Source organism: Sander lucioperca, chromosome 4 (assembly GCF_008315115.2).
Source record: "Sander lucioperca isolate FBNREF2018 chromosome 4, SLUC_FBN_1.2, whole genome shotgun sequence".
NCBI classification, from domain to species: Eukaryota; Metazoa; Chordata; class Actinopteri; order Perciformes; family Percidae; genus Sander; species Sander lucioperca.
This window is the reverse complement of record NC_050176.1, coordinates 43,675,983-43,688,558: the sequence shown is the minus strand read 5'-3', so window position 1 is coordinate 43,688,558 and position 12,576 is coordinate 43,675,983. Positions and strand designations below refer to the sequence as shown.

Genomic DNA, 12,576 nt, shown 5'->3' with positions numbered 1-12,576 from the left:
TCAGAAATTAATAATGAAGCATCAACACTAATGAAACGTCCTTAATATGATAGGAAAAGCCTCGAATCAGCCTTCACCAACAATTCCCCAGCTGAGCGATGACTCTGCCCTCTGTGTGTAGTCCCAGTCAGGGGAATCAGGTGAGGTTAGCCTTGGGGCATCAAATGGACATGCGTCAAGCTGCCTGTCTGCTCATCATGCATATAGGCTGTTTAAGCTGCAGGATCCGTTTTGTGATTTACTTTCATCTATGTGTTTTCCATTTATCAAGTTGACTACACACGTTACTACTCTGATTTTTCCCAAATCTCTGCTGGAGCAGGGAGCAGTACAGCATGTATCTGCACATCTGTAATACAAGTCTGTGATTGGGACTGTCCTTGGCGATCACAACAGATGACTTATGACCTCTACCTGTCCAGCTTGTTGTATGATTTCAGCAGCCGGGAGGAAGCTGGGGGCCAGGAAAGATTCCCTGACATGTTGACCTCTGTCAGCAGGCACAGTGCTGGTGGATACAGCAAACATCTGGAGGAACACCAGGACCCAAACAAATCGTTTCAAAGGTATCCCAGTGCCATGTGGTACCTTTTATTGTAGATAACTATGTCTTTGGATCACTGGGGGTTAAATCAAAAATGAAACAACTATATAAGTTGTCAGGATACCTGTTTGGTACCACTAGACTTTGCTAAGCATTAAGCAAACAAATGTCTTTGAGTTGCTTTTCGCATAATCATTTTCCTGTGAGAGGTGTGAAAAGTTAGCATATGTCCCCAAATAGATTACTGCACATACACTGTTAGCACATGCTAAATATCACTGCCACTTTTTCAGCCATCAGTAGGGAAATAGAAGAAGTTGAATTAACAGTCTGTTGAGTTGTTCCTGTCTACAGAAGGTGCTGCTTGCAGGGAGCAAAAGCCAGTTGCATGTTATCTATCTCTGTTTTAGCCAGGATAAGCGTGAACAGCGGGAGTGAGTGAGGTTGTGGCCAATCTCACCCACAGGTTGACAGAATTAAAAAAAAGTATTTAAAATAAAAGGCACATTGTGTGGTGCTTGAGCTGTCCTGAGACATGCAGAGCTTGGAGAAGAAGGCTGTATCTAGGCCAATGCCATTACCAGATGTGAGACAAGGGGGCTGACTTCCTGTGGTGCTTCTTCAAGAACAGTTCTTCCATTCACACAACCTCAGAAATATACACAGATACGCACAGTGAAAACAAACCAAAAACTCTTCTGAATACTTTAAGAAAACATTTTATTTCTTTTATGAAAAGAAAGGTAAAGTTGCCTTTTCTTGTAACAAAATAGATATAATTTACAATACAGATGATATGAAAAGTCTTCAGAAATACAAAAAGTTCACTACATGAATTACAGTATAAAAAAAGCACACTTCCTCATTCATGAATTAAGGTGTGGAAAGACTGCACTAAAAATCATCTTTATAAAAAGATGGATGTCATTTCCTAATAAGAAAAATGCAATACCTTAAACCAGAGATCTTTAACAGGGGGTCCGGGGCACCTAGGGTGTCCTCAGAGTGACTGCAGGGGGGCCACCAAATTATTGTTAATTTTTTGAAAGTTTTTCATTACAGAAACATACTTTGCACATCTATAACGTGAGACAGGTGCGTCGGAGGGGGATAAGTAAGTCAAAAGTTGCAAAGAAACTCCCGCACATTGCCTAACTCATTTCTTTGCAAAAGTTTTTTTCAAAAAATTTAAATGTGAAAAAAACCCAATGATGATAGGCTTGCTGGCCACGCTTACAGATCCAGTTAATCCTAAGGATTCACTGTGCAGCATAAAAACATGATTTATAAAATCATACCAACAATTATTTTAATAGCTTAGTATTCTATGCACTAAAAAGGTATGTATAAAGGCTTAAGGCTGCCCCAACGTTATTGTAGGCCCAGTTTAATATGCAACTTCATTTTATGCAATCTATGTAGTAGGGGGTCCCTGATCCTTCTCTCTTTCAGTTAAGAGGTCCTTGGCTTAAAAAACGTTGAAGACCCCTGCCTTAAACTATAACTGGAAATATTTTGTTAACAAGATGGATAGCGAAGGTATTGGATATTGGATTAATTGCACTGATTCCACATGATTTAGCTTACAAGTGCAGGCACGTTCTTGTCCTCAAACGTCCTGCAGCTTGATGATGATGATTAATTACATCTATAACTTTATTTGCAAGTTGAAATAATAATAATTTATTTGGCTTATAATTACAAGTGATGCAATTGCAGCTGATTTGGTTTCAGTTAAACTATCAGCATGTCATGGTGGAAAGAAAGACGTTTTTTGTTACATCTGTCAGTTAATCACATTATATGATGACATTTTGTTGTTTATGTTGCTGTTGCAGTTTTCATGCAGATGCCAGACTGACATTTAAAAAAATCGGACACCAAACCCCAACAACTTTCCACTTGTTATCAGATAGGTTAACCATCTGTCATTTCAAAACAGTGGGGGGATTTTAATGCTGCGCCTACCTCCCACAACTATGACACAGTCGTTCTTTACTCTCTCTTTCGTGTTTTCTTTCAGTTTCCACCTAACTCTCCCTGCATCATGTACACAGATATGTGTAGGGGTGCTCCGCGTGATTTTATCTTAACAAATCTAGCACAACTTGGGCCTTCGAACCAGCGAAACCCAGGTGTCTGCAGATGCACAGATTACCCTCCGCACATATTAGACCTGTTAGTGCTGTATTCAAAGCCCTTCAATAAGAAACTGCAAAAAAGGCAAAGCCAACCACACCATTAACCCAGAAAATGTAACATTTACATTTTATCAGTCATGAGTTTTTGGGTTTTCAGAAGTCTCCTTCCAAGCTTAGACACAAACTACAGAACCACAGGAACATTTAATCTGAGACTGTTTTTCCATTCATTGTGATATTTCAGTGCAAATTAGTTAAGGAGACTCATGTCTTGCATCTACTCATAAAAAGTACTGTATGTTTGCTTGTTCACATTTGAGTGGCATCCTTATAGCATTTAGTTTTTTTCATCTCACAATGAAGTTCAGCACTACTTCTAAATTGTCATGGTGATTTGTCTAAACGTGATTCTCTTGTGCCTTAAATATTTCATACGCCCTTTGTTCCTGGCTATACTCCAAATTGGAGAAAACCAGAACTTTTTCCTCTCTGGAGAAGATGTCCTCTGTTTAATGGGAAGCCCATTCACACACTTATGGACTCAATTAGTCAGTCTAAGTCCTTATGACTTGAAGAGTTTGGGGTAAAAAGCCTTAATAGGCGATGGGGTGGTGATAATGTTCCCAGAGGAAATAGTCGTCTCCGGTCCTCCCTCTAACTTCTGGGACGCCACCTCAGTTTTACTGAAACTGCACTCCAGGAATGGCATCCCAATCTTCTTCACCTGGCCATCTCTGGTCATCAGACACGGCCGACAGAGCAGCCTCAGAATAGCTCTCCTCATGTCCTTACTGGTCAGAGTATAGATGATGGGGTTGAGGAGCGAGTTGACCATAGCTACTCCCAGGAAGTAATCAGCCTTGTAGAGCAGGCGACAACTGCGGGTGGGGCAGAAAAAATCCAGGAGGAGGAGGACAAAGAGGGGCAGCCAACAGACGATGAAGACACCTAGCACAATGGTGACTGTCTTGAGGAGGGCGATGTACTTCTGCGACTTCCTCGCTAAGCCCTTCCTCATGCTACCTGACAGGCCCAGCCGCTGTCGCTGCGTGTTGGTGCGGACAATGCGAAAAACTCTGGCGTAAAGGACCACAATGGCCAGGAGCACAGCACTGAACACAGACACGCAGCAGAGGATGTAGCTCTTGGCATAAAGCGGGAGAACTATTGAGCACTGGTCCAGTCTGTGGATGCAATTCCACCCCAAAATTGGGAGGACCCCCAAAAATCCTGCCAGGGCCCAACTTGCACCAATCAATGCCAACATCCGTCCCCGCTTTGCCCCATGGTATGGCCTCATAGTCACCATAGTAACATGGCGTTCAATTGCAATGGCAAGCAGACTAATAATAGAGGCAGCCAGAGTGATGAAGACCCCTCCCTCCCTGAGGAACCATAGCAACGGCGTCAGTTTTAAAGTATTAGCTCCAGACATGATGATGTTGGCCATATATGTAATCCCAGCCAGAAGATCAGATAGGGTCAGGTTTCCCAGCAGGTAATACATGGGCAGGTGGAACTTCTTGTTCCTCCAAATGGCGATAAGAACCACAGCGTTCTCCAGGACAATGAGGAGACACACCACCAGGAACGCAATGCCCTCAGGTTTGAGTCCTTCGCGGTAGCGGTCTTTCTGCAGCTTGCCGGTGTAGTTGTAATGCTCCACAAGGACAGAATTGTCCTGGTACTCCCAGAAGAACTGCAAGTAGCCTGGAGAGGAGGGAGTAGGGGAGGTGGGGAATATGGGTGTAGCGGGGGGTGTCCCTGCATGAGCAGATCTTGAAGCCTCCATGCTTTGTTGCTTTTCTTCTATTCTGCATGCAGTCAGTGGCTATAAAGTCATTTTTGTTGACATGCTTTTCGCAGTTGGAGCTGTGAATAATTTGCCCAAGTACAAAAAAGATACACAAAAAATGTCTGTGTCCTTAAATAAAGGGAGGGATTACATGAACTTGATACAGTGTAATCCTCCAGAATCCCTAGATGATTCCTGCCAGGAGACGGTGCTCTTGAGCTCTGTTTGTCCTGGTTAGAGGGTCCAGACGCTGCAGAAAGACATGATAAAAACATGAAAACATTTGGAAAGAAAAGATGAAGACCCACTGATATCTGAAACCATAATCCTTAAAGATTAACTTGAAAACATCATACTTAATTCAATTAAAGGAAGTGAGTGAACATGTATACATTTTAAAAGGAGGAAGTTATTTTACACTGACATTAAAGACATTTAGCCAGATAAAATGCAATCGCAGGCCGGTGATGTGAATACTGAAACAGTCTACAGTATGTCTCACATGTCTACTTTTCTGTGACATTTGAGTAAAAATTGTGATGATATGAAACTGTTATGACCTCATGAATGTGATACTATCGTCCAAAAGGACAGAGGGATAATTTGAATGTCAAACAAACATTTAGTCTTTCCAATTGTGTTTAAAGTGTACATCAATCACTGTAAGGTTGTTAGACAAGAACAGTCACAACATATGCACTTAATTTGGCACACATGTAGCAGCTTTCCCCCCCAGCATCACCATTTCACTTTCACAGTACAAATGAAGTGTGTTGGAAGTCTCCCACACATGCAAATACACTTAAACAGCATGCCCAAAGTTTATGACATTTGGGAAACTGTAATCATGACTACACTGAAGGTTGTGGTTGAATTATTTTAGCTTACATTGTTATTGCTGAGAACAATCAGGGGTGATTAGGGTTGCATTCCTGAGTCTCTGTCGTGTGAGGGAATGTTTTTCTCGCTTCTATAGTCATATGTTAACATTTAACAAACGGTCTGGAGGCTTTAACTCATTCAGTCTGTTGCCAAGAATTTAGGAAATTAATATAACTTGTTCATGTTGGTGCAAACAGCTGAGCATAGAATGGATTGAAACTATGCCATGAATTAAGATATGAATGAGATCATGAATGAATACCTGTATCTCAATGTCAATTATCCATCATGCGAGAATATGTATGTTATAATCACGAGAATCAGCATTTGTGTTTAGAATAATGACGAGATTTTTCTTTAAAAAAATACTGACTTATTTAAACAATTTAAAACAAACTATTATTATATTATATTAGTTTATTTGTTGTGACCTTTGCACCATATACTGCTTATAGTACAATCTCCTATGAAGTTTAGCTTTAAAGTTTCTGCAGCCTTTCTTTTCCTCAGGTGTAAATAGTGTCATAAAGCAATAGATTAATTTGAACATTATGGTAAAATAAAAAACAATCACAAAAAATCCTCTAAAGTAAAAAATATTTGTTTCTCCTAACATTCTGTTCTGTATAAACATGACACAATGTAATCATATCTATTACATCTATCCCATATTGCATCACAATAAAAAATAATCACAAAGAAATTACCTTGAAATTGATGTAATGTTGCTCTTATCCTGCACTTCATCTGCTTTTCAGTGAGGAGAATCCAAACACGAGCACCAAGTGATTCACAGTCAAACTGACAAGGCAGCGGGAGTGAAGTAAGACCAGTTGAAACATGCTAAAGGGGGTTGGTCTTAACCCAAACTCTCTCTCCCACTCAAATTCTCTCTCTCTCTCTCTCTCTCTCTCTCTCTCTCTCTCTCTCTTGCATACATTAACACACATATATAGCAAAAGAAAATTCTCCTGGCTGCACACTTTAAGATCTTTTCATAGTGATTGACAGATGAGCTGCAGCGAGCACTACATTATCTCACTGATGCCCGTCAGTGTAATCAGTGGCTCTGATTACACTGCCACAACAGTTGCAGCCGTGACACTTCTTCACATTTCAAAGTTCACATAATGTCATTGGTCTGCAGGCTAACACAGCTGTGGCTCAGGTGGTCGTCCACCAATCGGAATGTCTGTGGTTCGATCCCTGGCCTAGTCCCATGTCGAAGTGTCTTTGGGAAAGACACTGAACCCCGAATTGCTCCCGATGCTGCGCCATCAGTGTTTAAATGTGTGTGAATGTTTATTTGATGAGCAGGCGGCACCTTGTAGGGCAGCTTCGGCCACAGTGCGTGAATGGTTCCTGTACTATGTGAAAGCACTTTGAGTAGTCATTCAGACTAGAAAAGCGCTTCATAAATACAGTCCATTTACCTTATCTGTGTACAAAGATAACATGAAAAGTAGTTGACTTTGCTTACACAGGCCCCCTCCTCAAACTTTCCCTACAGTTAGGTAAATGTGATATCTGCATGCAATATACAGTGTGTTAGCTATAAGAAGACTACAGGTGTTGCCATTGTCATCAGCTGCAAGACTGTAGAAACATCAGAAAGTGCACTGAGAACAATCCATATTACATCAAATTATTATATTAAGTGCCTTTCATTTTCAGGAGTTCATGTGTTAAAATAAACACCAGTTTCGAAAGAAAGAAATAAAAGCTGCTATTGTCCTGTTCAACCAGTTTTGGAAAGATACGGCTCAGTAACAATTCCCCAAACTCCCTGAGCCAACTGAAATACACACTAAGCTTTTGTTTTTCTCGAGTTTAGATTTATTGCTCCCACGATTATCTATTTTATAACCCCCTACTTATGCATCCAGGGAAGTGAAGCAAATCCGATTCACATGGTTTATGTCACAATGATGGCATCCCAATGAGCCTGTCAATGAGATTGCGGCGTGCTTTGACACGCTTCAGCGGCTCACCTGCTAAACCTCCCCTGCAGGGCGTGCAGAGGGTTTAGCAGCACAAAATAAAACAGGGGAGAGGTACGCTGTATAAACCTCAATTAAAACTTTTACTTGTATTTTGAATGTTTCAAAGCCAATGATTGATTGATGTTAACACACAAACCCACCTGGACACATCAGAAACATCAGTGACTTTGCATTTGCTGAGACACCTATTTACTTTCCTTACCCACAGTGTTTTGACAGTTGGAAATCCTGCTCTTTATCCGGCTGTTGCTCGGATACGTTACACTACACTACAGGGTCTGTTTGACTATTAAAATGATGGTTTCCCTCAACTAAACCTGTTTTCTGTTTGATTACCTGGTTTAGCTGAGGAATCCTCTGGCTCCTTTGTGTACATCTGTGTCTAAATGTGGAAAATACACAAGCATATTTCTTTCTTTCTTTCTTTCATATCACACCTCTTCTATATTTCACTCTGACTTTTACATTTGTGTCTGACAGGGTCAAGTGCCTGTTTTTCGGGCTCCTGATAACCTAAGTGTGACTGCTGACATACTGACACACATCAGCGAATCAACAGATCAAACATTACCGTCACATACCCCCGAGCCAACTTATTGAAAAGATGCTTGGAACTTTGCATCAAAACAGCAGTTAAAATGGGATCAGTCCGTTGGCTGGAATAAAAACATGAACTTCCTCATCACAAACGACGACTACGTCCTATTTGCATCACTGCATGCATGCGTATGTGTTTGAGAGGCGGGTAAAGGACTTGAAGTTGGTGGGTGAACGTTTCTTTTTTACCGCTCTGTTTGACTGTTTAAAGTGTGTGTGTGTGTGTGTGTGTGTGTGTGTGTGTGTGTGTGCTTGTTTTACTATATTCGTGGGGTCCAAAAAACGGGGAATACAGTATACTTGTGGGGTCTGCACAGCCTTGTGGGGCCCAAAATGCTGGTTAAAGGGCTGTTTGAGGGTTAAGACTTGGTTTTAGGATTAGAATTAGGTTATGGTTAGGGTGAGGGTAAGGGTTAATGTTAGGCATTTAGTTGTGATGGTTAAGGTTAGGGTAAGGGGCTAGGGAATGTATCATTATTATTATTATTATTATTATTAACATGTGTGTGTGTGTGTGTGTGTGTGTGTGTGTGTGTGTGTGTGTGTGTGTGTGTGTGTGTGTGTGTGTGTGTGTGTATATATGTTACATGTTTCATCCATACTTCCTGCTGTCTGCACCGCTGTGTGTAGGAGGGGAACCTATCAGTAGATCATTAAAGAGAAATATCTTGTCAGGGTGAACACAGAGGCCTCACATCAAAGCCTCAGAGAGAAACAACGGTCTGACAATGAGGATGCATAGTCTAACAGACAGATAGGACTCACACAACTCTGCACAGGAAGGAAAAGCTGTCCTCTTTCATCTTTTCTACTTGCTCATTCACGTGTTACTCAGTCTGTTTTTCTGTTACTGTTTCCTTCCTTCTTCTTTATCACACGTTTCATGATTGCTTTCATTCCTCACTCAAAGTTTCACCACACATTCACTCTTCTAAATGCTCCATTTTCTGTGCAGCAACACTGGAAACACACGTTCCATGTGGATTTTCCTCTCTGGTATTCTTAACGTATGTTTTTGGCCACACACACTGCTGTGATGCTGACTGCTTTTAGCTGAGCCTGCTCCTTTTTGGGTGTGGATGGAATGTTGACCTTGATGGACCAGTTATGTGACCGATAGGACCTGTTTGCAGGAAAGGTTTATTTTTTGGTTGACCACAGCCGCCCCGCTGATTTGATTCTTCTCGTTGGAGTGATGTTATGATGGCTTCTCTAAGCTAGCAGTGCTGGCAGCTACAAGTTTCAGCTGTAGTGTTAAATATTTTTACGGCCTTGATATTTTTCATCCTGTGTGGAGAGACATGGTTGTCAAAAGTATACAAGTCTAAAACTCAGGACCACCTACAGTTTGAGAGTTGGAAACATAACTCTAATGGCATCATTTAAAGGTGATTTTTGGCCTGCACATGAACCTGACCTGCACTTCCTCCCAGACGTTATTTCACAGCTTTAACTTTTGTCTTTTAGACATTGAGAAGAGTTGAGGTTTTGATTACCTAAGAGGCAAAGATATGAGAATGGCATATTGGGCCTCAAAACACCATCTAAATGGTCTTTGCCTGCCAAGTTCTCTCTAGTCATCTTCCTCATCACCTAAACACTTCAGGCTGGGGTCTTTCTAAGGCTATCTCACCGCTGCCCCTCCTGCAATCTATCACCACTCTGTCCTCTGTCCTAATCCACTGATAAGTCCCCAAAATCAGTCTAGCCAGACCAGCTCTGTGACGATAAGAAAACATTCCTGACTGCTTGCAATTGTATCTCTTTTTTGTCCATTTATTTCCATCACAGCAGCAGCAGCAGCAGCAGCAGCAGATCATTCCTCTCCTCTTTTACTTTATCCTCCCTTCTTCACATTGCCTCATTGAAGCGTGATGTTTACTTTCCAGTATGCGATCACTCGATGGGCTCATAGGGTTGCATTGCATGACCTAAGACAGTCCAACCCACTCATCAGTGCATTGTTTGTTTGGATTTTACAGCCGACTTGCCGCGGTTTGGGCTCCACTCAAGGGCGATTTATTGGGATCTGTGTTCTTTTGAAGTGCTTGCAGGACATGGTTTCTTCAGAAGGAGGGATGAGTTGAGGAATGAGTTCAGAGGAAAAGTCAAAGGAAGAGATGGGGCGGATTATGAGAAAGGAGTATAGGCGATCTGGTCTTCTTCTGATGAGTTGCTGCATGGTGCAATGAGTCATCCCAATTCGGCTCCTTTCTCGCAGGAAATGACCCCCTATTGCTCCAATTACAGTGATAACAGCAGATAACACCTTGGACTAAGAGAGACCAATGATTCTTTATTTACATCTGTTTTTTCGGTGTGTTTTTTCACAAAACGCAGATGGCAGACATCTAAACCTGTCTGCAGATTTCATGCAGGGGTTTCCATCCTCTACTAGGGGTGGTTCAGGTCACCGAGCACTCTATTGGTGATCCGGTCTATTTCTCCTGGCTTGGCGTCTCAGTGCTTTGTTGGGCAAGTGTGGTTGCAGTCTGGATGTGTTCACTCCAGCACTGGCAGACTACAGGTCTAATGAGATCCAGATTTGAGAACTTTCTTGGTTTAGAGTGTGACACCGACACCCCTCTCGGCTCCACAGGGCTGTTACTGTGTCACTCAACCCTCAGGATGATGTGTTCATTCCTGCTCCGCCAGAATTAACACACAACTCCAATCGAGGCTTGGTCCCTGAGGGTGTTTGTGCATGTGTGTGAGGGTTTGTCAGTTAGAGACTGTGCAAACGCTCACACTTTCACTCTTGTATACACGCTCTCTTTACATGAAAGGATAATTACTGACTTTGATGTAACTGCTCTGCCCTTGACCCACAGGTAATCTTCAGATATAAATCATGATAAATGAGCACTGTTCTAGTGTTGTCCTTTTTTCCTGACATGTGTTAAACCCAGAAGCTACAGTGGCCATCTCTCATGGAAGATGAATACAAAATTGTGTTCAGTTAACCATGGTAGATTAATGAAACTATATCAAACTATCCCTAAATCTTTATACGCATTATCAACAAAAAAAAACTCACTGTACTCATACACTCATACACATCTTTGCAAACACATGAACACACACGTATTCTTCCCTCATGGACCTCTCTAGAGACATGATGGTAATCAGAGGAGATGGGCAGACAAAGACATTTCAACCGCATGGCAGCCATACGGATCCCTGCGGGACGCTCACTCAGGGATTTTGTTGCTTGAACGATTCCTGCTCTGTTTCTTTTTGGCCTCTTGAAATTCCATCTTGCTCTCTGTTCTTGAGTGGAAAAAACAGAGTAGAAGAGGCACAGACCAGTAAGAATGTAAATGAATGCCAGATCTCCAAGTTTTGGCCCCTTTCAGCATCCCGAGATAATTTGTAAAAACGTGCAGCCAAGACGTTGATATGGTGAGAGTGAGGAGAAGGGCACGAGACAAGTTCGGGCCTGACATGTTTTTTTCTCCACTTTTTCTTCTTTCTTCACCTTTTTAGTCTCCCTTCTCATTTTCCATGTTTGACCTCTACTCAGTTTCTTTCTCAGTAACTCTCTCATGTTTCCATTCTGAAGGTGTTTTATAAAGAGAAAGGTGAAATGGGCCAGCTCAGTCAACCAGACGGTAAGGTTAGCGTGACTGGAAGTGATTTGAAACAAAGTCTGGTTTCTCCTTTTTTTTTATTCTTAAAGAGCATACCACTCAATAAATTGCTGACCTCAGCTGAACAATTAGGCCCTTACATCTCCTTCAAACCAAACCAAAGTGACGCTGCTGGCATTAATGGTTCAAAGAGCGGTATGGCCTGGCCGTTGGTCACTAAGAAATAGTTACAGCATGTAACTCCTTGTAAAAAATATGTAGTGAATCAGGAGAGACTAATACATTTTTGATCCTGTGTAAAATGAGACCATGAATTACACATATGATGTTTGTCAATTTAAAAGATAATTTAGCAAGTGAAGAAAGTCACAGTTAGCCATAGCTTTGTCTTAGTACCATTTAGTTTTGTGGGAAACAATTTACTTCACCTTGCTTGAATCTCAGCTTGCTTGCTAGCTAGCTAGCTTAGCTATGTACCACAACACATGTAACGTTATCTTACCTGATGTGTTTTATCCAGCAAAGTTTTATCAGCCAAGAAGTGAAGAAACGAGCAAGATCCATTGCTCTTGTGGGTAACTTGTCATGCCGGTACGAAACACAGAAGCATCGTAGCTTCAGCGAGACTTCACCCATGTGATTTTTGAAGTGTGTAGTCTTTCTAATTAGCTTACGTATTTTCTTATACTTCAACAGTTTAATGGCAAACTGAGTCTCTCTTGACTTGCAAAATGATCTTTTAAATTGACAAACATTATACTGTATGTGTTATCCATGGCTCAATTCAACATCGGGGGGGGGGGTGCGAGGCCCTGTGCGAACTTGACGTGCGAGGCACAGCTGATTGACATACACCGTGATGCACGCGCAAGAATCACTGTCAACCTGCGGGGACTGCTGTTATTCAGACAGCTATATAGTCATATTCTGCGTCTGTGTGTTAGTATGTGTGTGTGTGTGTGTGTGTTCTCATGTGCCTTGCTGACTGTGCACGTCTTAAATGTGGACGTATGCCCTCTGTCCA

General features: G+C 41.7%; 1 protein-coding gene across 1 annotated transcript; it reads right to left on the bottom strand.

The window, feature by feature from the left end:
* Positions 1-2,338: 2,338 nt before the first annotated feature.
* Positions 2,339-6,192, bottom strand: s1pr5b (sphingosine-1-phosphate receptor 5b). The gene is made up of 2 exons (XM_031286025.2): positions 6,070-6,192; positions 2,339-4,730 (listed from the first exon to the last, which is right to left on the bottom strand). Exon 2 carries the CDS (start codon positions 4,475-4,477, stop codon positions 3,248-3,250), a length of 1,230 nt encoding a protein of 409 aa, XP_031141885.1. The 5' UTR covers positions 4,478-4,730; positions 6,070-6,192; the 3' UTR covers positions 2,339-3,247.
* Positions 6,193-12,576: the final 6,384 nt, after the last annotated feature.

What these genes read in the sequence shown, in the direction of transcription:
- s1pr5b (XM_031286025.2), bottom strand. Translation starts at nt 4,477, where the DNA reads ATGGAGGCTTCAAGATCTGCTCATGCAGGGACACCCCCCGCTACACCC.